Source organism: Branchiostoma floridae, chromosome 8 (assembly GCF_000003815.2).
Source record: "Branchiostoma floridae strain S238N-H82 chromosome 8, Bfl_VNyyK, whole genome shotgun sequence".
Classification (NCBI taxonomy): Eukaryota; Metazoa; Chordata; class Leptocardii; order Amphioxiformes; family Branchiostomatidae; genus Branchiostoma; species Branchiostoma floridae.
The window spans coordinates 20,918,970-20,944,896 of NC_049986.1; the positions used below are offsets into that span (position 1 = coordinate 20,918,970).

At 41.6% G+C, this 25,927-nt stretch overlaps 4 protein-coding genes and 1 long non-coding RNA gene across 5 annotated transcripts; 1 reads left to right on the forward strand and 4 right to left on the reverse strand.

Moving 5' to 3' along the window:
- The first annotated feature begins 1,933 nt into the window (after positions 1-1,933).
- LOC118420617 lies at positions 1,934-6,412 on the forward strand. The gene is made up of 3 exons (XR_004831774.1): positions 1,934-2,423; positions 5,275-5,349; positions 5,801-6,412. It is a non-coding gene; the product is annotated as an uncharacterized LOC118420617 (long non-coding RNA).
- Positions 6,413-7,214: 802 nt separating this feature from the next.
- LOC118421711 (gastrula zinc finger protein XlCGF57.1-like) lies at positions 7,215-10,043 on the reverse strand. The gene is made up of 2 exons (XM_035829189.1): positions 9,929-10,043; positions 7,215-9,520 (listed from the first exon to the last, which is right to left on the reverse strand). The coding sequence occupies exon 2, from the start codon at positions 9,516-9,518 to the stop codon at positions 7,716-7,718; it is 1,803 nt and encodes a 600-aa protein (XP_035685082.1). The 5' UTR covers positions 9,519-9,520; positions 9,929-10,043; the 3' UTR covers positions 7,215-7,715.
- Positions 10,044-11,646: 1,603 nt separating this feature from the next.
- LOC118421513 (gastrula zinc finger protein XlCGF57.1-like) lies at positions 11,647-15,319 on the reverse strand. Its single transcript, XM_035828827.1, has 2 exons — positions 15,188-15,319; positions 11,647-14,170 (listed from the first exon to the last, which is right to left on the reverse strand). Exon 2 carries the CDS (start codon positions 14,166-14,168, stop codon positions 12,702-12,704), a length of 1,467 nt encoding a protein of 488 aa, XP_035684720.1. The 5' UTR covers positions 14,169-14,170; positions 15,188-15,319; the 3' UTR covers positions 11,647-12,701.
- Positions 15,320-16,907: 1,588 nt separating this feature from the next.
- LOC118421616 (zinc finger protein OZF-like) lies at positions 16,908-19,807 on the reverse strand. Its single transcript, XM_035828976.1, has 2 exons — positions 19,683-19,807; positions 16,908-19,019 (listed from the first exon to the last, which is right to left on the reverse strand). Exon 2 carries the CDS (start codon positions 19,008-19,010, stop codon positions 17,556-17,558), a length of 1,455 nt encoding a protein of 484 aa, XP_035684869.1. The 5' UTR covers positions 19,011-19,019; positions 19,683-19,807; the 3' UTR covers positions 16,908-17,555.
- Positions 19,808-21,261: 1,454 nt separating this feature from the next.
- LOC118421394 (gastrula zinc finger protein XlCGF57.1-like) lies at positions 21,262-24,057 on the reverse strand. The gene is made up of 3 exons (XM_035828657.1): positions 23,988-24,057; positions 22,729-22,856; positions 21,262-22,611 (listed from the first exon to the last, which is right to left on the reverse strand). Exons 2-3 carry the CDS (start codon positions 22,852-22,854, stop codon positions 21,409-21,411), a joined length of 1,329 nt encoding a protein of 442 aa, XP_035684550.1. The 5' UTR covers positions 22,855-22,856; positions 23,988-24,057; the 3' UTR covers positions 21,262-21,408.
- Positions 24,058-25,927: the final 1,870 nt, after the last annotated feature.

Sequence of the window (25,927 nt, forward strand, 5' to 3'; positions counted from 1 at the left end):
CGGTAGACAAGTATTAATAACCATGTTGGCAACTACACTCGTTACTTTTATGAATGTTGGTGCCACTGTTACAACTATAATCCATCATGTTTCACATCTACAACTACAGTCAGGGCTCTAGTGTCGATTCTAGTCCCAATTCTACATACAATTTATAGGTTACAACACAACTTATTTGCCCATTTTGGTCTGTCTGCGGTCTGACCATCCCTAAAACCAGGCGAAGACTAACGAGCCCGTCGATGTCATCCATAAAATTTACTTGCTGTGGCCTGGAAAACAGGCACCCAATACAGGGCGGATAGACGGCCGGTGACACCAGTAAAAAGCCAGACCCGAAACCAAACCTAGCATTACTTCCCACGCAGAGGTTCGGCTCCGGCACAAGTGGTCGACTTATTTTCGGCCCCGGATTTTCCCTGAATAGTTTGGTCGACAACACCTTAAAGAAAAGGAGCCGAACTTCTACTTCGAGAGTAGGAAATGATTTTTTTTGTCAATTCTTAAAAGTGTGGAAATGACTTATGTAGTTTGCAGCCCAACGGAGGAACTCTAGTCTTCCCCAAGGGCAGGTCAAATTTCCTTGGCTTCTTTTATTCCAAGGTGTTTATGCTGCATGGTAGCCAGACTTTTTCAGGGGTTGTACAGCCCAGCCACCAAATTGAACAGGAATTCAGCATAGCCTTCTGGGTACAAATGACTTCAGTCAAGGGTCATTACTCTCCAGCTCGGCTGTTTTTTTTTTACGTTTTGTATAAGTCGTTTTTATCGGGCTTGCTATTGAAACACTAGAGGCAAGTAGAACAGTTTTTTTTAAACCCCAAACTCGCTCCCGGGATTTAAAACCGTGACCTATCGCGACCAAATTCTAAGCATTAAGTTCATGTAAATATGGTAGAAACGTTTGAATGTTGTCGTCTTAAATTAGGACGGTATCTTTCTCGCGAGTGCCAGCTTGCTTGGGTGCTTCGCAACAGCTGTTTACTGAATTTTCCGGGGTTTTTTTTTTTTGCAATAAAAAGATAACAGCAATTCCCTCAGGCCTATTTCCCGTGGTCAAACGACAACAATACCTTGGCCTAACGCCTGTTGTACAACCCCTGAAAACGTCCAACACAGCCGTGAGCAGCCTATGAATGTCCTGCCACTAGGGAAAACAAGTTCTTCTGTTGGGGCTGCCATCAGCCGTCCCTGGATGTTCAATATTAGCCCCCAAAAGATCCTTTCCTCCTTTTCAAACAGAAGTTCAACTTAGGCTGGTTTTGACGTGTTTCTGTTTGACCTTTGAATCATTTTGTCCCAGTCGGCCACGGTATGTTTCCTTTGATTTTATAAACAAGTAAGAAAAATGCTGGTAGTCATACATATAACGTCTAACCGCAATGTACAGGTTAAACAGAGGACCGACCAAGTTAAAAATCTGCCACAGCCAAACCTCCCCTTATAAATTTTAGTATGACAAAACCAGCCGGAGCTTCTCATAAAGCTGGCTCTGAGATTCACGGTAATTTTTCAACGTGAGTTCTAACATCTAAGGTCGTTTAACTGCAACAGATAACCCACCACGATGCTTTTTAGTAATGGGTACAGTTCAGATGTGTACGTTTGGAAATGTGTAAAGTGTACACATGTCAACAAGTAAAAATACACGTACAGGGCTTGACCATGACATTTGATAATAGATATCAACCGTGCTGTAACAATAAGGTAATGCCTATGTTTTCCTCCGACGCTTCAATCTGTTTCCGTCCTCACCTTCTCCTATTTACTTTATATGATCTTATATGTGTAGCGTAGAGTAGAGTTTATTCGGGTAGGTTTAACTGTAGAATTGAACATTCACCTGTCAGAAAAACAAATACCGGGCAAACAGAAACCTGCAGAAACGCTTCACACATAATATCCAATCGGGGATCGGGTCGGAGTATAGCAGTAGCCGCTGTCTCCGAAATCCCGACCAGCGCTTTTCCTCCTCACTAACCCAACATCTGCTTGAAGAATAGGGTCTTGTAAGACAAGCCTGGGTCACCTTTCAGTGTGACACGGCGGCGGGCGGGCCAACATCTGGCGGGCCGGGGTCATCAACAGGCTAGGGGGCCGAACTGGTACGGTGAAACAGTGATCAACAGTGCAGATAAGCTACAGGTCAAGCCATGGGGTCCATATCCTTTCTCACAGTTAAAAGAGTTATGTTGATTCGAGTTCAACTTATTTCGTGGCCTACTGCAGTATCTTCGTGCCAAAATTGCATCCTGGCAACGGAGAGACGAGGGCGTACCTTGAGCGGACAAACCCTGCTGTAACAAATATGGAGAACATTTGATCAACGGTCAGCAGGCGCGCTGGCGCCTTATCTTCATGGGAAAAGACATTTCTAGCGATACACGCCTGCTTCTGAATGGACAGCTCCACAATGTTCTTTGGTATGTAGAACTCCTTTCTGAAATTATACAGTGATCCTCTTGATGTATATAAAACTTATGGACATGTTCTTTGGGGAGACGATATGTTGTTAAGCTGGAGAAGGGGGGAGGGGGTCGAGTTGGGTAGTGTAGATCGTTACAAGGCAGGTAGGACTTCTGAGTTCCAAGTTTGGACGGTTTCTCATCAGTTGATTGTCACTGTTTGCCTTTGTGGGTTTTCTAACACTTTCTAGTTGTAGAGTGCGGTTGTGATTCCATTTACTTGTCGAATCTTGACCTGAATTTCTGACTTCAGATGACAGTTATTATGTGCGCGGGCATCTGGAAGTGTTTTGGTAACAGATACAGTCAAAGCTTAGCTGTTTGGAAGGATGCGATAGTCCCAGCACAATTATAAGTTGTTCCGGGCGACTCTCAAGGATACAGTTTTCTTTTAAAGCCTCGTCGTTCGGATATATATATATCAAGATTCAAACACATAGCAAGTTACTTGAAATTTGGACTGGTGGTGCAATCAAGTTGAGCGCGAGCATGTACGGGGCTCGAGGGACTTTGCTGTGGTACCAGCATCGGGTCACGTGGATTACCCTCTCCGTTTCGCCTGCCAAGAAATTGAAAGATTATCGCCTGGTGTAAACAAGCCAAGCTTTCCCACAATTCCACTATTTCAGTATTTGGCCATGTCCGCTTTCATGTCGGAGCACAGCGGACATTTACATGATGTTGGTCTCACTCTATATGAGTTTGGTATGCAGTAGACCGGTTTTTTTCTGGTGACCAGTTAGCTTTGCATGACTTTGAAGTGCCAAAGAGAATACCAGTGATTGGTCACCGGGGCAGAAGTAACGTAGCTCGTGACATCATGAAAGGAGGCGTTACCTTCATACCAGGCTTCATACCATACGCAACAGTCAAGGGGGAGTTCCGTTGATGATAGGAAGGGTTCCAACCAGCGGCGGTTCACTAACTAAAGGCTAAAGGGCTAAATGTGTGTAAGTACTGTAACTTACTAGATCGATAGTCTTTGTGTCCGATAGAATAAATGTTTGTGATGATATACTGGATTCAAAGCCTGCTTTTATTGCAATAAGATAGAGAATAACAAAGATACAAATATGCAGCAGAAGTGTTTTATGAGCCCAAAGACAAAAAGACCCAGAAGGCCCGCTATGGAGGCTAATGACGAGACAGATCTGTTTGGAAGTCGTGTGTCACTTCAGTGGTACTTAGCAGTTCGCACCCCGCTGGGCCAAATGAGCTACCGGCATGTGGAGCTAGGAGTCCAGCGGTGGTGTTGTTAGCCTGGGTTACTCTCCAAGCAGAGGTTGAGTCACTTAGATATAATAGTAGTGGTCGGAAAAATTACACCGGAGCTCCTCTCTATCAATACGTAAGGACGAATATGAGTTATTTTTCTGATTTGACGGAATATATGTTGTTATTTTATTTGAATAGATAATTGCTATAATTCCTATATAGTGTATCTCTGAGGGAGCTCATTATCATAACTTCCAATGAAAACTACTAATTAAACATTACTGTTAAATGATAGGTGTTTAATCTTTTCGTCCAATATAATTGTTATCAAGATTACCATGAGATGTTAAATTTATGCAAATGAGGTAATAATTTGCATATCAATTTCAAAATTACAAAAAGCTGTTACACTTTCGATATTCATACAGTATGTTCCTTAAGTAAAGAGGAATGTAGCAAGATGTTGATAATGCAAATTTTGACGATCATCTCCATAACTTATGTAGGTAATAAAAATAAACGGACGGCAAGCTGTATTACGTGCACTGTTTGGTCGAGCGTCCCTCGTACAATGTACCTCGTGTGTACGTGTGTCTCAAGTACTTAGAACTTGCTGAAGTAGGGGTTATTCAGGTTGGGCTAGTCCATTTCTTATTTCTGGGGGGTCTATTCAGGTGGGGACAGTCCATTTCTTCCTACAGAAGGATGGAGCGTTCAGGTTGGGACAGACCATTTCCAACTGCCTCACCCCCTTGTCCCACCCACACTTTGACCTCTAACTACAAGGGCTGTATATATATGTTCACACCTGCTTTTTAACATTGGCTAGGTACAATTTCACCTGGCACAAATTACACTTAAAAGCGACCCTGTGTGCATGTGTGACTACACATATTTATCTCTAGTTTTAATTAAAAGGCACATCTATCGCAGTGTTACGTTGAATGGGTTTCAATTTTGGAATCAAAATCTATTTTCTTTGTCGCCTATTCTCGGCTAATGTGCCTTGTAATGTTTTGAAGTTTTCCGATTGTTTGGGAATGTTGGTTCACTAGATTAGGGGGTAGTGTGTAGAGCCAAAACAGTGGCACATTTGTTTTATTTGTGTGTTGAGCTTTTGTGTTTTTCATGAGATTGTTGTCATTACCTTTATGTTGTGCCATATGTTACAGATTACTTCAATTAGGGTCCCTTATGTAGCTTTTTTTCAGAATTTCTTATTTATTTCTCAATCATTTAGGCCTAAGGGTAATCCCTACAGTTTAAAAAAAGACTGATTTCAAAGACTTATTCAGCTTAAAGTGTCAAGTGAGTTATAGTGAGCTGATGACATAGAATTTTCTTCAGGTGTCCTGTTAAATCATTATTCCTACTAGTGGTCACTCGGTAGGGTCAACGGTCAACACTGAATTACATTTGAAATGTCCGTTTCCTGCTCGTTTGTTAAGCAATTGTAGGTTTGTTTCAAATCGCATGGTGTAATGGTGCCATAGGGGTTAACAAAGTTGGTGACTTGCTATCAACAAACATTGTTAGGAGCGCCACGGATGTTATAGACTTACTGTATCCGCGTTCTCACCACAAACTTATTCAGGTCCCCTAGGAGACATCTTCGGATCGCTTCGAGTCAGCGACGGACGTCTGGAAAGCTGTCTAATGGAAGAAATAGGTAACATATGTCCACCTAGACCACAGTTGATAAAATGACGGATAGACTTGATTGATAGGGGGCAGAGAAAAATTGAAATCACTTTGATTTTGGACACCTACATTTATGTAACAAATTCCTATTTTTCTTTCTGAGCAGATTAAGATAAATGGCTGTTCCTTTTGACTGTTTATATCGAATGTTTCTAAGGAACATGTCTCCAACCTGCTCCATTTCTTATATCGGTTTGTCGAATATGCATTTGTGACTGTTGTCCTCAGCAGTCACTACATGAATTTGAGCTCTTCTTGTACACTGTTGTATGTATTTATGTGATACTATAAAACATGCAATGCATGCATTCAAGTGTCTTTCTCTACTATAGCACTGAAGATAAAGCAATATTTTCTCTCAAACCGTAGGCTTAATATGTGGGGTGAGATTTCATTTTTCATTCATTCATTGGCTACAGGTTGCTGCTCAGAGAATAACAGCGGATTGAAAGGACGAAGGGAGGTACTGAGCGAGGATGGTCTAGTTTCGCTCGTGCTGAGGGAAGAAGCAGCTGCAAGATGAAGCTAGAATTGAGAGCGTACCTTTTATGCAGAACACAGCTTTAACTGTAAAAATTAGCTTCATGTGTTAGCCTAATATAAACTGTTTTACGTTTCCTTTGATCAGCCTTTATTCCTGGAGCGGTTGGAAAGAAAAGAAATCGTTCAAATAGACAGATAACATACCAGAGGGGTTTGTCCGTTGTAGGGGTACAGATTGCTCATTTAGCGGACTAACTCCTCTGACATGATACTAATACGTCTATTTGGCCCATTTCTCCTCTTCCAGCCGCTTTTGATAGTCGCAGCTTATCAATTGATCATGTATTTACTGATAGCATCTACGAAAATTATCATCCCTTCATATTACCTAGATGAGTAAAATATACATTAGCTGCTTTCTATACACCGTGTCATGTATGTATATGTTTGAAAGGAATACGCCTACCTTGTGAAAGGTGTCGCGCAAAATTGAACATCATAATCAAATCACTGGTGATTGTGTAATAATAGACTTTCAGAAAAAAAAACACCCTGACTACTACTGAGATTTTAAGGCAACGTATAAATACTCTTTCAAGCTGAGACTGAGTATAAATACTCCTTCAGGCAGAGGGACCATTCTCCTTCATGTTCCTCTATCAGGAAGAGTATAAATACTCTTTTTAGGCACAGGGTCCATCCTCCTTTGTGCAGAGTATTCATCCTCTATCAGAGTATAAATACTCTTCCCTATCAGGCAGAGTATAAATACTCCTTCAGGCAGAGGGACCATTCTCCTTCATGTAGAGTGTTCATCCTCTATCAGGCAGAGTATAAATACTCTTTCAGGCACATGGTCCGTCCTCCTTTATGCAGAGTATTCATCCTCTATCAGAGTATAAATACTCTACCCAATCAGGCAGAGTATAAATACTCCTTCAGGCAGAGTATAAATACTCTTTCGGACAGAGTATCCATCCTCCTTTACGCAGAGTATTTATACTCTATCAGAGTATATATCGTCCTCCAGCCGGAGTATATATCCTCCAAGCTGCTGGACAAAACTCTAATTCATTATATATCCTCGGTTAGGCTGGATTATTATTGATTTGTTTGAGTACATATACTCATCTAGTTGTGATTTTTTAAAGAAAGTTTCTTAAAAATGCAAATACCAAGTCATGAAGGCTGCATTTTGATAAAAAGAAAGGCTTAATTTTTGTGTTTTGAAGCCGAAAAAAGGGAACAAAATGGATTTTCCCTTATTATTTTGGATTCTGTTAGTTACTGTAGAAGTAAGAAAAGACAAAGACAGCTGTGCAAAATAACTTTCTTGCCCAAAACAATAGAGAGGGTGACATAAAATAAGCCAAGTAAAATAGCCACGGTTGAGAAGGCTTTTCCGTCGCACAATGCTAAACAGAGTTTTTTTTCTTAATTAAGAATTTGCTTTCCTCGAGGTAAAAATCAGTCAGAAACCGCAACTTTTCCATCTATAGAACCATGCGCGTAATTAAATATTTGCATATGGTAAACAACACAAACACTAAAGAAGCCTAATGAACAACGTGAAGTCCTTAACTTTCTTGTCCATCTGTCCCTGTGGAAGCGTGTTCACTACAAGTGCTATGGACTGTCTGGATAAAAAGCAGCATTCTGTATGCATGCACAGTTCCAAAGGATTGTGTTTTGATTATGTGTAAGTACCATTACGTCGAGTCATACAAGTCCCACTAGTGGTATTCACGTGGTCTCTTGCCTGAATGTGTCTCATGATGTCGGGACAAGTCAGATGTGTTGGTCTCATAAGCCACAGACATGCAGGGTTTTCATGCTATGGTTTTAAGTGTTTTATATGCTGTCAGGTAAGTGTCCAGAAACAGCAATATGTCTCTTTAGACTTCCTTTTTCTGTGGCGGAATAGCCACACTGTTCACATTTATATGGTCTCTCTCCAGTATGTATCCTAATATGCCTAGTTAAAGAATTCCTGTTAGTTGTCTTGTACCCGCAGTCCTCACAACCGTAGGGTTCATCACCAGTGTGTCTCTTCATATGTAAGGAAAGTGTAAACTTGTCAGACGTACTATAGTCACATGTCTCACACACGAAGGGTTTCTCACCGGTATGTGTGAGCTGGTGCCGCTTTAAGCTGCCTGTTGACGAACACGAGAAGTCACACTGGTCACATTTGTAAGGTTTCTCACCTGTATGTTTCCTCACGTGTACACGTAGGCTACCAAGGTGAGTTGTCGAATAGCCACATTGGCCGCACATGTAGGACTTGTCTCCAGTGTGTTGTGCTAAGTGGCTGATTAAATTGCCCTTCACTGCTGCGGAATATTCGCAGAGGTGACACTTGTAGGGTTTCTCACCCGTGTGTGTCCTCATATGCCGAGAAAGTGAAACTTTTTGAGCCGCCCTGTAGCCGCACTCCCCACACATGTAGGGTCTGTCACCAGTGTGTTTGAGCATATGTCGCCTTAAGTGAGTTTTCCATGAAGTAGAATAGTCGCATTGGTCACATTTGTAGGGTTTCTCACCGCTATGAATTCGCATATGACTGGTTAGATCTGGCTTGCGAGCCGTCCTGTATTCGCACTGTGGACACGTGTAGGGTTTCTCACTTTGATGTCGTATCGCGTGTTGGACTAGGCAGCCTTTGCGTGCAGTACGATAGTCACACTCATCACATTTATATTTCTTATCTTCTTTCTCACCCGTGTGCCCTAGGAAGTGTCGGTCTAAATGGTATTTGCGTGAGGTGGAATATTCACACTGGTCACATTTGTAGGGTTTTTCACCTGTATGTTTCACCATATGTCGGGACAGATGAGACCTGTCAGCCGTCCTGTATCCGCACTCCTCGCACATGTAGGGTTTTTCTCCATTATGTTTAGCCATGTGTCGGTCTAGATTCCTCTTCTGTGTAGCAGAATATTCGCATTGGTCACACTTATAGGGTTTCTCACCTGTATGTTTTCTCATATGTACACTTATTTGAGACCTGACAGCCGTCCTGAATCCACACTCTTCGCACATGTAGGGTTTTTCTCCATTGTGTTTAGCCATGTGTCGGTCTAGATTCCTCTTCTGTGTAGCAGAATATTCGCATTGGTCACACTTATAGGGTTTCTCGCCTGTATGTTTTCTCATATGTACACTTATTTGAGACCTGACAGCCGTCCTGAATCCACACTCTTCACACATGTAGGGTTTCTCTCCAGTGTGTTTAGCTATTATGTGTTTGTCTAAGCTGCTTTTTTGTGCAGCAGCATAGTCACACTGGTCACACTTATATGGTTTTTCACCTGTATGTTTTCTGATATGTCTTAATAGGAAACATTTTGAAGATGCCCTAAAGTCGCAGTCCGAACATGCAAAGCGTTTATCCACTTTACGCTTTACCGCATTCTCTGTTTGATCCTGAACGGGAAGATGGTCAGATTTTACCCCAAATGTTTCCTCACATGGGACGCCCTCTTCCTTGTCCTGCTGCCTCCCCGTGTCTAATTGCTCGCTGCTGTTTGTCTCGTCCTTGGGATGTGTAAGTGACTGTTCAGTCATAGGAATTATGTCCCTGCTTCTGTCTTCCATTCCAGGATGTGTAGCTGGCAGTTCGTCCACTGGAATCTCACTGCTTCTCTCCTCCATTTCTTAAACAATAATAAATAAACGTTGAATGAGGAGCGGTTTCAACAGAAGCGAGACCCCTACCTAACTGATGAGCTCTACTTTACTCTACTCTAAAGAGATTTATTAGTGACATGTATGTACACAGTCAATAAATAAACGGTTTAATCTAAAGGGAAGGTGCCATGAATTAGAATACACACGCGCGCGCAGCTACAGCTGTATGCACACACGCGCACACGCGCACACGATTTTAATACCGTGACTACCAATTCATCATGCCCCCCTCCCACATTGTGGAGCGGAACAATAGACGTAAAATCTGGGCATCAACAACAACATTCGCTACTGACGTTTTATAACCCTCATTACTGATATTCATAAGTTCTTACGGCACCATTATCAAACACTTGACGTAAAAAAGGTATTACCTGTCGGTTTATAATGTAGCCTGGTTGATATAGCCCCCAAATCACAGTAGTTCCAAGGAATTGTCTATTTTCCTTATCCAATATGGCGGACACGCGGAATTCCAAAGTCATAAAATAATGAGTCCAAAGGTCAAACTGATGCGCCTGATACTTCGAACCACATGTCGTTGTATGTTCGTCGGTACTGTATGGGTTACTTTTAATCATAAACGCTTCGCCCCTACAGAATGCTAAAACTTAAAAGTTAAAATTATCCAAATGGGGTCCACTTTTGAATTCGAAAAAGTTATTTTTGTATACATGTACCTTTCTCAGTAGTCATTTAAATATTTAACAAGTGACCGTAGGTAACAAACTCTGTGACGTAATAATGGTTTGTTAATGATGAGGATAAGCAGGTAAATGCTTCTGTATTTGTTTGTACGGTTGGTTTACAGACATAACAATCTGTGTGTACGGTTCAAATATAATCACCGTTCATAACAGTCCCGTTCTGTTCCTGATCATAACGCCTTTCTTTCGGTGAGCCGGAACGAAACATACTCAACCTATGTCGTATACAACGCACACGCTCCTCCAAGTCCTACAAATATAAGGTACAGAAATAATTTCCTAAAGTTTGAGTTCCCACCGACAATGGTCTAATTCTGTGTATATGCGAAATATATAATTTCCATTCATGAAAACTACCCTTCAATCCCTGGTGTAAAATATAATTTCCCTCCAAGATCATACCCCTTCTGTCCCTTCTAATTCCCTCTACTTTCGGTGTTCCGATCACAAAAGACACGTTCCTACCCGACAGATTAAGAGCATGGCCACCCCACCTATATAGTAGTGAATCGCATACAAGACACATCACATTAGCTAATACAAAAAAAACTTACTTAAAAGCTACGATACCTATCACTGCCAAATTTAAAACACAGCTAAGTCAACGTCTCAATCGAACGACACAAATGAAACAACAACAGCGCCTCACAATGGATACTTGAGACGTACACCACGTTAAAAAGTAGGTCAACCACAGCTGTGGAAATAACCCCATATCTGCTTCGAGATAAGTAATTGCCAGACCCCAGCGTCTATAAGCCAGCTGGTCTACAATAGCAGGGAAATAGGGGTGACATCTCAAATTATTACATCGATAATGAAAATAGCTACCGCGAAAAAAAAGGCTCCAAAAGATCAAACACATTTTAACCATAACATGCATATGACTATCAACCGCGCAAAATGTTAACAGTATGCTATGTCAAACCAACCTCAATATTGGAAACGCAAAGCCCGAACGAGATGGCATATTCCGACGAGGCCAACATCTGCTTGACGTTATCAAATAACTACAACGCTTAAGACACAATCATAAGGAAGACCTGAACCACTATACCGGACGGCGTAGGGGTGAAAACTGAAATTATTACATCCATAATAAAAACAGCTACGGCGAAAAAAAAAAACGCGCATCATTTCCTAACCGAGTACAGACGACATGCCAATCCACATGCGATTGCGGCATACGGAACATAGAGATATAGGTGCGAACAGCCAACGCACAAAGTGATTACAATACTCTGTTACTGGAGGTTACCCTCCAGTGTCACAGAGTAACAAGTAGACTTCAGTAATCCTCAAACATAAGCGTCTAACATTGAATTTTATTGATATCCTTTTAATCGTATACAAACGTGCAGATTCAAGAAACGAATACCGTAAATCAAACCGTGTTTTCAAGTGGCTTTATTTCAAGACCCAAGCGTCGCATAATATACAAACGTCCCAAACTGATACGAGCCTATTTTATGTACGTTTCTATCAAATAAGGGCAGGTCAAAGTGTAACTAAAGAAATAAGAAAACAGATCTTAAGACATATAATACACTGATTGAACTGATGCGCAGAAACAACAGAAATATCAAACCAAAATAAGCTCTATATCTCCAATACCATCTCTATAATCTAAAATGTTTCCATGTGATGTAACGAATATCAACAAAGCATAACATACTAATAAGACTACTAAGTAATAAGAAATAACACTGAGATGCGGTGAGGTGTATAAGAACAAGAAGATACTAATAAGATCAATGGCAGCATTGTATTATAAAGTCGTTTGGGTAGTACTAGTTGTAAGCTAAAATGTGTTACAAAGAATGTCTAATCTAATCAATAACATAATTATATAATACATAGCATTTTACCAGATTGGGGAATACAATATCATCGTTTCAACATTAACTATCAGTTGTTACGTTAGTATTATTCAACTATTATATTAGACATGCATATATGAGGAGCATCCAGAATCATTGCTGAGATAAAGGTGGCAGAATGTACACTTCTGGGTATAACTGTTAAGTTCAAAAGAGCTTCACTCCTATAGAAAAAAATTAATGTCAAAGATGTAAACTTTGATGGACACAAATAGACGTTTTCATATTCCAAAAGCAGATGTTCAGCTCCGGCTATTTTTTTAATTTGTGACTTTCGTTTTTACGGACTGTCTATTTTGTCCCCTTTTCTTCCTGTGGGCGGACAGAGAAGTTCTCATAGTTTCTAGTTATGCTACGCTAAATTCCGCACTCCACAGATGTACGGATCTTTAACATGTATGACAATGTCCGGATAAGTGACTTTTCATACATGTAGATTTTACACATGTTTTGACCATGTATCATAAAAGACTGGCTTGATGATATGTTCCTTGCAAAGGAAGGGTTGTGTGCGGTCTTGTGTCCAAACTGTATCTTCGTATAAAAGAATAGTCTTACTGCTACGGCTTTACACCTTTATGGTTTCTATGTTTGGTTCTCATATGTTTGCACAGGTAGGCCTTTACAGCCGCCCTGTATCCGCATTCCGAGCACACGTAGGGTTTGTCGTCGGTGTGTTTAGCCATGTGTAGTTCTAAAGAATATTTATGTGCAGCAGAATAGTCACACTGGCCACACTTGTAAGGTTTCTCACCCGTATGCCTTTTCATATGTTGAGAAAGGTTAGATTTGTTGGTCGTCCTGAACCCGCACTCCCCGCACACGTAGGGTTTATCACCAGCATGCATAGCCTTGTGTTGATGCAAACTTTTTCTCCATGATGAGGAAAAGTCGCACTGGTCACATTTGTAGGGTTTCTCGCCAGTATGCGTTCTGATATGTTCAGATAGGCGATGTTTCGTAGCCACCCTGTACCCACACTGCCCACACATGTAGGGTTTTTCTCCAGTGTGCGTATGCATGTGTCGGGCTAAAGCACATTTTTGTGTCGAAGAATAGTCACACTGATCACACTTGTAAGGTTTCTCACCTGTATGCGTCCTCATATGTTTGGACATGTAGGACTTGTGAGCCGTCCTAAATCCACATTCCCCACACAAGTGAGGTTTAGCACCTGTGTGTCTGATCATGTGTTGGTGTAAACTCTTTTCCCATGCAGAAGAAAAGTCGCACTGGTCACATTTGTAGGGTTCGTCGCTTGCATGTTTTCCCACATGTTGAGCAAAGTGAGACCTATTATCCGTTTTGTATCCACACTCCACACACGTGTAGAGTTTCTCACCAGTGTGTTTAAGCATGTGTCGGTCTAAGCGGCCTTTGTCTGCAACTGAATAGTCACACTGGTCACACCTAAAGGGTCTTAAATGTATCCTCATATGTCGGGATAGGTTGTTCCTTGAAGCCACCCTGTGTCCGCACTCCCCGCACATGTAGGGTTTTTCTCCTGAATGTCTATAAACCATGTGTTGGTCTAAAGTTGATTGCCTTACAGAAGAATAGTCGCACTGGTCACACTTGAAGGGCTTTACACCTGAATGTATATTCATATGTCGGAAAAAGGAAGACCTGTGAGCCGTCCTGTATCCACACTCTCCACAAATGTAGTTTTCCTCTCTGGCGTGTTTAGCCATGTGTCGGTCGAAAAAGCTTTTATATGCAGCAGCATAGTCGCACTGGTCACACTTATAAGGTCTCTCTCTTGTATGGATTCTCATATGCTTGGTTAAGTACGACCTGTCATACGCCCTGTATCCGCATTCTCCACACTGGTTGGGGCTTTCTACGGAGTGGCTAGCCATCTGTTGGTCTGGATGGATGGATTGTACCTCGAACGTTTCCTCACATGGAACGCCCCCTTCCTTGTTCTGCTGCTTTTCCGTGTCTAATTTCTCGCTGCCGTTTGTCTCATTCCCCGGGTGTTCAGTTGACAGTCCGTCCACAGGAATCTCACAGCTTCTTTCGGCCATTTCTAAAAACAGTAAACATATAGAACATAAGAGTACACACCGTTTCGACGTACTCTCCTAGAAAATCCTCCAGCAACTCTCAAGCACAAAGATTGAAAGAACCAAGAGTTAAATACCAAGAGAGACTCTTAACTCAAAAGCGAACCATGTGTTACTCAGCACCAAGAGACCACGTCTAGCGAAATAATAGACGTTAAATGAGGACAACAACAACAACAACAACATAACTTACAGAATCAAAAGAAAGAAAACGTTACCATACATACTATCAATGTGTACGTTTTTATCCCAGAACATTTAAGCAGTAACCAACATATCATTTCGTGTATTACAACTACTATTGTGTGTTTGGCTAAATGAAATTCTTGACGGACGTCATTGTAACATCTTTGGTGTAGCCATATATGGACGCATGAACCAGAAATCGTGCCTGTGCTTGGTCTGCCGATGTTGTTTCCCGTAGACCCATAAACTACATTTGCCAAGCAGTCTAGGACATGCACCATACAACAAGACGGACGAATTTGATTTCGTGGCTTTAGTTCCAACATAAATGATTGGCTAATTTCACTGGGTTATTGTCCCTGCCTTATACCTTTAAAATCGCAGTGAGAATCCCGCCCATATCACCCCATCCCACCAATCGAACCCACTACGGGCAGACTCCTGTGAGAATTTGCTCTTATGCAATTTACGCCAACATAGATTAAGTTCTCCAAATGTTAACAAGTAGTGATTCATGTCAAAGTGTTGGTAAATTTGTCATTAAGATACTGATGAAAACAGCACGATGGTAGCATTTGCGGATAAGCTGAGACAAGGCCGAGAGTGCAGACATGCTAGTGCGTTCCCGTCTGTTGACAATGGGTGGCGTATGACCAAATTCTCACAGGGCCTATGAAGTGAGTTTACCCGTGCCCACCCACCCACATACATACTTTTGAGCTGCTATCTAGCAGTCATACTAGTATTAGCATATGTTAGTGGGCATAACTTTAGGTAGTCAACAAACGTCTTACCTGAGGCTTGGTGTACTTGTAGGAGCAATAGAGAGTTGACAAGTCTTGAAAATAGTCTTTGATTTACGGAAAAGATATTTACGCACTTGTTCAAGATGGCGGGCGGTCCCAAATACGGGTCAGTGCTTCCGGTATTCAGAGGTCAAAGTTTACAAACCTGATTACCCAATTGAAACCGGAAATGACGGACTATACTGTATGAGTCATGTCTGTGCTTGGTCTGCCGATGTAGTTTCCCGTAGATTTCTCAAACACGCACCAAAAAAAGTAATTGAAGTGTTTTTGTCATTTCAAACCGCTACTCTGAAACCGCTACACGTTGTAAATTTCATGGATCCAACTGACTGTCATCAAAGTGTGCCGGGCAAACATGTATTACTTTACCACGGGAGGGGGTATCCACTTTCCCTTCCCGAATATAGAGTACAAGTCACATTGGAGCATCAACCTGATATTGTAGTTAACAACAACACAAAAATATAGTCTTATGCGTTGTTTATTTTCAACTTCAAACGGCTACATTGCCTACATGCATTGGCATTGCTTGCCCATTGGGAACATTTGGAGAAAAGCCTCAGCTCACCACATTGCTTAACTGTGAATCTTCAACTATTATGAACATAAATGAGTGTGAACAGTGCATGAATCTTCAAATATTCGTGGTGGTCTATTTCTTCTAACCTTTTACCATGCCACTCTTCCTTGAGCTCACTACCTCTCCCTTTCCCAAAAAACAATGGGTCACCCCCTCCCCTTTTCTTATACTCGCAACCCAATAACAGAAAGCCGCACATGCATACATTGGTCTAACTACACAATCGTACTATACAGTGTCCGTTGTGTTGCGACCGTTTTGTAAAACAAATTAAACTAAGTGAATGTTTAACTCTTAACATTACCATTTAACTCTTAACATTATCATTTAACTCTTACCATTACCATTTAACTGTATATTCTCTACATTACGAACAAAACTACCAACAGTTCAAAAGCTGAAGGGCTGTGCAAAGTAACTGCAAATTCGTGAAAACTGTAATATACATGGGATTTCCATATACTTCAATAAAGTATTTACATGAACATGAACACACATTTCACCAGTGTATTGCACTAGCTATATAGGTTGCAAAGTAAAGTGCCTTTCTGTGCTGGACAGTGCCCCCTTCTTTGAAAGGTATTCCACCTGGATGTCTTCACTTATGTACAAATAGGGTAGATGTAACTGCTGTACGTGTCCGCATTTACCACACATGTAGGGTTTTCACCTGTGTGTTGCCATGTGATGGTCTGGAGGTTATTTCTGTGCAGCAGAATAGACGCACTGCTCACATTTGTAGGTGTTCTCTTTAGTTTGTCTTCTCATATGTATGGCTAGGCTAAACCTATCGGAAGCCCTGTACCCGCATTTTCAACCGTCCTGTATCCGCACTCCTCACGAATGTAGGGTTTTTCACCAGAGTGTGTAGTCATGTGTCGGTATGATAAAGAAAACATTAACACATTAAAAATTGTATTACAAAAGAATTAGCTCTTTAATCTTAAGTGTTTCTGTGTAATGTAACAGATATGAAGAAAGCATAGCATACTAGTAAGAAAAACACTGAGATGCAGTGAAGTCTAGAAGAACAAGAAGATACTCATAATATCAATGACAATGCAGTGTTATAAAGTCGTTTGGCTAGTTATAAGCTACAATGTGTTGCAAAGAATGTCTTATCTAATCAATAACATTTTACCAGATGGGGGAATACAATATCATCGTATCAACAGCAACTATCAGTGGTTACGTTAGTATTATTCAACTATTATATTAGACATGCATATATGAGGGGCATCCAGAATCATTGCTGAGGCAAACGTCGCAGAACTTACACTTCTGGGTATAACTGTAAGTTAAAAAGAGCTTCCTCCGAGGGAAATAATGTCAAAAATGCAAACTTTGATGAACACAATTTTTAGACGTTTTCTTACTCTCTAAGCAGAGGTTAAGGCTGTTGTTTTGTTCACGCGCTTTAAGGTGTTTTGTCGGGCTTTCTATTTCGTCCCATTTCCTTTATGCCGTCGGACAGAAAAGTTTTTATATTTTCAACTTATGCCACGCTAAATGTAAAATATCCCCGTAAACCTGCACTCTCAAACGTGTAGGGGTTTTCACCATGTCCGGATAGGTGGTACGTCATCTGGATAGATGATGAGTGACTTTATACATGTAGATTTTACACTTGTTTTGACCATGTATACATAAAAGACAGGCACTAAAAGACAAGCATGATAATACGTTCCTTACAAAGGAAGGGTTGTGTGCGGTCTTGTGTCCAAACTGTATCTTCGTACAACAGAATAGTCTCACTGCTACGACTTTACACCTTTAATTATGGTTTCTATGTTTGGTTCTTATATGTTTGGACAGGTAGGACTTTACAGCCGCCCTGTATCCGCATTCCGAACACACGTAGGGTTTGTCGTCGGTGTGTTTAGCCATGTGTAGTTCTAAAGAATATTTATGTGCAGCAGAATAGTCACACTGGCCACACTTGTAGGGTTTCTCACCTGTATGTCTTCTCATATGTTTTGACAGAAAGGACTTGTCATTCGTTCTGAACCCACACTCTCCACACATGTAGGGTTTATCACCAGCGTGCATGATCATGTGTAGATCTAAACACTTCTTCCACGATGAAGAAAAATCGCACAGGCCACATTTGTAGGGTTTTTCGCCTGTGTGCCTTCTGATATGGTCTAAAAGTTGATGTTTTCTAGCCGCCCTGTACCCACACTCCCCACACATGTAAGGTTTTTCTCCAGTGTGCGTAATCATGTGTCGGTCTACGGCACCTTTCTGTGCAGCAGAATAGTCGCACTGATCACACTTGTATGGTTTCTCACCCGTATGTGTCCTCATATGTTTGGACATGTAGGACTTGTGAGCAGTCCGAAATCCACATTTCCCACAAACATGAGGTTTAATACCAGTATGTCTGCCCATGTGGTCGCGTAAACTTGATTCGTATAAAGACGAAAAGTCGCACTGGTCACATTTGTAGGGTTTCTCGCTTGAATGCTTTCTCACGTGTTTAGCTAAGTTAGACCTACTAGCCGTTCTGTATTCGCACTCCCCACACATGTAAGGTTTCTCACTGGTATGTTTAAGCATGTGTCGGTCTAAACGCTCTTTGTCCGTGGACGAATAGTCACACTGGTCACACTTATAGGGCTTTAAATGTATCCTCATATGTCGGGATAGGTTGTTCTTTGAAGCCGCCCTGTGCCCGCACTCCCCGCACATGTAGGGTTTTTCTCCTGAATGTCTATAAACCATGTGTTGGTCTAAAGATGATTGCCTTACAGAAGAATAGTCGCACTGGTCACATTTGAAGGGCTTTTCACCTGAATGTATTGTCATATGTCGGAAAAAGGAAGACCTGTGAGTCGTCCTGTACCCGCATTCTCCACACTTGTAGTTTTCCTCTCTGGCGTGTTTAGCCATGTGTCGGTCGAAAAAGCTTTTATATGCAGCAGCATAGTCGCACTGGTCACACTTATAAGGTCTCTCTCTTGTATGGATTCTCATATGCTTGGTTAAGTACGACCTGTCATACGCCCTGTATCCGCATTCTCCACACTGGTTGGGGCTTTCTACGGAGTGGCTAGCCATCTGTTGGTCTGGATGGATGGATTGTACCTCGAATGTTTCCTCATATAAAAAGCCCCCTTCCTTGTTCTGCTGCTTCTCCGTGTCTAATTTCTCGCTGCCGTTTGTCTCATTCCCCGGGTGTTTAGTTGACAGTCCGTCCACAGGAATCGCACAGCTTCTTTCGGCCATTTCTAACAACTGCAAACATACGCATAGAACATAACTAACAGAATTAAAAGAAAGTTACCATACAAATTACAATCAATGTGCATGCTTTTATCCCAGAACAACAATACATACGTCAGATTTCGTCATGCAATATTCATTGCCAAACCCTTTCTTGCGTGTATCCTTACCCCTGTCGTGAACTTTACGTTTGGGTAAATTCTTGAAGGGCTATATTTATATTGGAACTGTCTGAAGACACGAAATCAAATTCGTCTTGTTTTATGATGTCTGCAAACGAGACTGCTTGGAGTTACATATGAATTTTCGACTTCTGGTTCATTTGCCCATAATGTGTATATCAAGGACCCTCCTTTGTTATACTCAAAGCTATTCTCCATGATCGATCCCTCCTTCATAATCATGATGAGATTCTCCTCCCCACCCCCACCCCACTTAGCCTGGGTACCATCCGGAAAGTAGTTCGCTCCGGCGTTCATTATATACTATATACCGTCGCTTCTAGCTCTGACATTCACTATACACTATATACAGTCGCTTCACATAGCAGAAGCGAACGTAGAAGCGAACTACTATCCGGATGGTACCCAGGCTACACCCCACTACTTTCGTGCTACTTTCTTACTGTCTCATTAGCATCAATTAGTGGACATCGGTAGCCAACGAACGTCTTACCTGTGCTTTGGTGTACTTGCAGGATCAGCAGAGCGTTGACAAATCTTCAAAATAGTCTTTGATTTACGTAAAAGATGTTTACGCCGCAGTTCAAGATGGTGGGCAGGCACAATTACGGGTCAGTGCTTCCGGTATCAAAGGTCAAAGTTTACAAACCTGATTACCCAATTGAAACCACAAATGTCGGACTGTACTATGTGAGTCGCGCCTGTGCTTGGTCTATCGTTGCAGTTGCAGTGTGTTGTACATTCCTCCAATGGGCACAAAAACAAATCCTTCGAGTTTTTTGGCCATTTCAAACTGCGAAACCAGGTGCATTTCATGGCTCCAACTGACTGTCATCAAAGTCTACTGGACAAACATGTATAAATAGGCAAATATATCAAGGACTGCTTTGCTATTAGAAAGCCTACTGAAGCTAATGATACGCCTACTTCATTATGATACTGTATGGATGAATTATGCATGTTAGCCCTTATTGTTATGTTGACTATGATGTTAAGCTTTATCCTATACTCTCTATATATATTTTGTACTTTATGTAATAATTGTTGCCATACTTTGTACCATGTACAATTGTCGTGCAATAAAGTTCTTCTGTATTACTTTACCTGGAGGGGGTATCCCAATTGACCAATCTACTTTCCCTTCCCGACTATAAAGGACCCTGTCATAGAGTACAAGTCACGTTGGTGCTTCAGACTGATTTTGTAGTACCAGTGTCCTGTCGATTTCTCATCTACGAACAAAATAAACAATTGCAACAACCCAAAAACATAGACTTAGGCGTGTTTATTTTCACTTCAACGGCTACGTTACCTACATGTTTTGGCATTGTTTGACCATCGCGAATCGAACATTTTGAGGACATGCCTCAGCTCACCACATTGTTAAACTGTGAATCTTCAAACATTAGAAACATAAATGAGTGTGAACAGGCATGAATATATTCAAATATTCGTGGTACTTTATTTCTACTAACTTTTTACCACTCTTCCTCGAGCTCCCTACATCTCCCTTTCCCAAACAAAATAGGTCACCACCACCCCTCCCCTTTCCTTATACTCTCAACCTAATACTAGTACTAGAAAGCTGCACATGCATACATTGGTCTTACTACACAACAGTACTATAGTATACACAGTGTCCGTTGTGTTTCGACCGTTTTGTAAAACAATTGGGTTTAACTAAGTGAACGTTTATCTCTTAACATTACCATTTTTAATATATTTTTTTACATTTGCGAACAAAAATACCAACAGTTCAAATGCTGAAGGGCTGTGCAAAGCAACTGTCAATTCGTGAAAATTAGAAGATAAATGGATTTGCAATATACTTTGATAGAGTAACGTATTTACATGAACATGAACACACATCTAGAGTGTTTCACCAGTGTGTTGTTCTTGTGCTTGGTGGCAAAATAATGTGCTTTTCTGTGCTACATAGTGCCAGCATTCTTTGGAAGGTATTTCAACTGGATGTCTTTACGTATTTACAAAAAGGGTACCAGTAGATTTGCCTGTTGTACGTCTTGTGCTCACATTTACCACACATTTAGGGTTTTCACCAGTGTTTGCCATGTGATGTCTCGATGACATTTCTGTGCAATAGAATATTCGCACTGCTCACATTTGTAGGGGATCTCTTTAGTATGTTTTCTCATATGAACGGCTAGGATGGACCTATCAGAAGCCCTGTATCCTCACTACCCACAAAAATAGGGTTTTCACCGGTGTTTAGTCCACATATGTCGGTTCAAATAGTTTTTTGTTGCGGCTAAATAGTCACAGTCGGTGCATTTATAGGGCTTGCAACCTGTCATATGTACGGCCAGGTGAGACCTATCAGCCGTCCTGTACCCACACTCACCACACATGTAAGGCTTCTCGCCAGAGTGTGTAGTCATGTGTTCTTTCAAATCACCCTTTCGTGCAGTTGAATAGTCACACTCCGTACATTTATAGGGCTTGCTACCTGTATGTCTTCTCATATGTGCGGCTATGTAATACTTGTCTGCTGTCCTGTACCCGCAATAACCACACATGTAGGGTTTTACACCCGAGTGTTTAGCCATGTGTCGGTCTAAAAAGTCTTTCCGCGCAGCAGAATAGTCGCACTGGTCACATTTGTACGACTTCTCTCCTGTATGTCTTTTCATGTGAACGGCTAAGTGAGACATGTCAGTCGTCCTGTACCCGCACTCCCCACACATGTAGGGCTTCTCGACAGAGTGTGTAGTCATGTGTCGTTTCAAATCACTTTTTCGTACAGTCGAATAGTCACACGTGCTACATTCATAGGGCTCGCTACCTGTATGTTTTGTCATATGTTCGACTAGGCGAGACCTCTCAGCCGTCCTGTATCCGCACTCCCCGCACATGTAGGGTTTTTCACCAGAGTGTTTAGTCATGTGTCGGTCCAAGTCACATTTTCGCACAGTTGAATACTCACACTGGGCACATTTATACGGCTTGTAATTTGCGTGTCTTCTCATATGTACGAACATTGCAGATCTGTCGCATGTTCTGTGTCCACACTCCCCGCAAATGTAGGGTTTCTCTCCAGTATGTTTAGCCATGTGCCGGCCTAAATGGCCTTTCCATGCATTAGAGTATTCGCACTGGTCACATTTATAGGGTTTCTCACCTGTATGTTTTCTTGTATGCATTAATAGGCTAGAAATTGAGATTGCCCTATAGTCACACTCAGTACATTTGTAGCGTTTCTTTGGAAGCCTGTCCGTCTGCTCTGCACGGACTTGTACATGTACGTTTCCAGAGTCTAACCCATACGTTTCCTCGCACTTAATGTCGTCATCCTTGTCTTTGTCCTGCTGCCTTCCCGTGCCTGTTGTCTGTTCCTCTCTGCTGTCTGTTTCGTTATCAGACTGGGTAGAGCCTACACTGCAGGTTTCCTCACATGGACTCTCCTTTTTAATTTTAATGTCCTGCTGCCTTCCAGTGCTTGTTGTCTGGTCCACTCCGCTGCCTGTCCTGTTATCCGACTGGGTAGCGCCTACACAGCAGGTTTCCTCACATGGATTCTCCCTTTCCTTGTCCTGCTGCCTTCTCGTGTCTGCTGTCTGCATCTGGTCCTCACTTAGGGTTGCCTCGTTATCAGGGTGTACCGTCAGGAGCTTGTCCACAGGAATCTCACAGCTTCTCTCCTCCATTTCTAAAACCATTCATTTATAAAAAAAAGTTAAACGATGCCATTACAGCCTATATTTACCTTTATCAACATATATCATGGAACAGTAGGATATCAATTGAACAATGTGATCAACATTTGGAAGCTCCGACAATCATAATCATAAATTTAACAACCTGAGATTTAAAGGGACATAATGTAAAAATATGGCGCCAAAATTTCAAATGTTCTGAACTTGAAAATCTCCATTCAGATTGACATTTGCAACTTATTTCTAACTTATCTGCGTCATTTTATCACATTTCTAGTGCTAATTAACAACGTCAAAGTAAGCCGCGACCAAATTCACTTACTTCCGGGTAGCCTACCGGAAGTAAGCCGACCGTAGATTTCCGAATCAACCGTTGCGGTCGCAGATCTTCGGAGCGTAGCGGGACTTTCAACAAACTTCAGTAATGATTCGAGCGAACCACCGAACGCGTTCTAAAGCGCACTTTGGCTCGCCGGCGAGTTGAATAAAATGGCGGACAACTCAAGCGGCGGAGGGAAGTGCGCATATTTCAAGACATCCTCACGGCTCAACAAAGTCGTATCCATACGTTGTAAATATTGCTGTGCAGTGTAATAAGGTAGACTCAACTAATTATGTAGAGAAATGACCGAAAACAGTGACTTTAATGTTACATTATGTCCCTTTAATCACATTGCGTGCAAATGGAATTTTTTACACGTCAGCCAGTTGGTACGAGAATAAGAATATTAGGAGAATGCCATTTCTTAGATATATGGTCGCTTGACAACCGTACCTGCGCATGCATACGGGATCGGCCGTTCGAAGTTAGAACGGCGACGTTAGCGTCCTATTCTAACGCTTGAAATAAACTAGAGTTGAGTCTTAGGTGTCTGTATGTTCCACCCAGCATCTCCTAAAAGCAGTCCCCAACCACTGCAGCAGCCCAAACTAAATTAAATTACCACCACCACTACTGCGAGCCCCTGGTATGGGATGTCACCAATTTTATGACATGAACGACTCTCTAACGATCTCTAACGTTTCATCCGTTACCCCTCTCACCACGTAGAGCCAAACTTTAGATGCTTTTCTAGAAAACATATCAATGTTACGAGCGAACACAGGAGTCTGCAGGAACTTACCTGTTAGCTTGGAATGTTGACTTTACAGTGCGCTGAAATCGTGTCAGACAAGAAATAAATGTTGTGTTCGTTATGGCAGATGTTCGACAGAAGATTCGAAGGTACGTTCAACGGAAGATTCGAATGTATGTTCGACAGAAGATTCGAAGGTCAAAGGTCAAGTAAATAGGTCGCTTCGGAAGAAACCACTGTTGAGGGGCGTTCTGCAAACACTTCACAATGTTGGGATTTTTGCAGGACTGGTCGCTAACAAAGCCTGGGCGTTTTTGTCATGGACACTTAAGTTTAATAATAGAAATGAACACGGGATACATATAATAAATGAATGTTTTCATTGGATGTCACATACAGATATATTCTGATAGTGCCGTGGCCTTCAAACAAACCTCGGGCGATTCTGTCATGACCACTGGAGTAAACATAATCGAAGTGACGTCCTCGGGCATCTTTCACTGGTCATGCTGGAAGAGTCCATAATTCACGAGGGGTGATCTGCAACACTGGGCGATGTTGTGTGTTTTATGTTTGATTTGAGATGCGAAGTATGTACATTTTTAACTCTTGCACAATAATGTTAGTATAACTGAGTAAATATCTAGTAAAGTTAATGTTTTAGATCCATTCTAAAAACAGTTGGAAAATCACCTGACAACTGCAAGTCATAAGCACACCCATCTAACATGTCTGTCATGACATCAGAAGTTGTCCGACGAGTACGCTCATGTTGAGACACGCCTTCAGACGATGTTTGTGTTTTATGGTTGATTTGAGATGCGATTTGTGTACACCTTTAACTTGTTTCAATGACATTTCAGGCCTACTGAGAATGTAAGCTTGCGAAATCAGCTTGTACAGCTATTTAAAAAACACCAACTGTCATAGATCCACTCGCAAGCTGTCAGCCAAGATCGCTCTCCGATCCAACGACGTCAAAACCTGCAATGACGTCAAAACTTCAATGACGTCAAAACTTGCCAGACGGGTACACTTACGTAGGGACAAGGCCTTCAGAAATTGTTTAACTTCAGGGCATGCTTGTAGTATATACTTTGTACATTTGTTTTCTTTTTCACGATGAATCTGCCATAGAACGAATGTCAGGGAGACGGGCGGCCCTGAGAAGGTCTTCATGTCTGAAGGGTCTGCCTACCTGGACGTCGGGGTGGTCAGCTGGGACTAGCTCAATTATGCTAAGCAAACTCTGAGGTGAGGACTTGGGTATCTGCTTACGCATACATGGACTAGATGGAGTAAATAGACATGTAACAGCAACACTTAACATCGAGACAAGGGGTTCGGTATGATAGTTTTGATTGTACCAGAAGTATGTACATACTATAACCTCTTTTATTTATCTATGAATCCTTTGGTGGTCCTTTCCGTAAATTGAATAATTTATTTCCAAGTAGTACGTGCTTTTATTTCAAGCATAGAAATCAGTATTTGCCAATAGATATAGACAGATTTACATTTGAATGTCAGGGGAAAATGTAATACGGTAGCATATTTTGAAGGAATGATCATTGCATTTTGTTTTATAGTATTATTTGTGTCAGGAACTTCAGGCGGTACTGAAGCGCCGACTGGTAATCCATGATGGCACTACAGCGCCGAAAGAGCGGAGAAGGTATACCCAGAATGGACAGAAGGCCTGCTTTTGCCTTAAAGATGATGATTTTGTATTGTATTTGTATATGTATGTATATGTACATGTATATGTCTGTGGTCACGATACCAGCCTCGCTGCCTAGCGTTCCACAGTGTATTGTTTTGTTGAAACCTGAATAAAACGCTGGGCGGTAAGAAAATGTCAAAATCCGAAGATCGCAACGGCCATCCAAAGCCTTACAATCGTCAAATAGCGAAACCTGTAATAAGACCACTAGGATAATTGTCCCTTGTTTATTACGAATGCGTGCGCAACTTTCGACTTCGTTTCA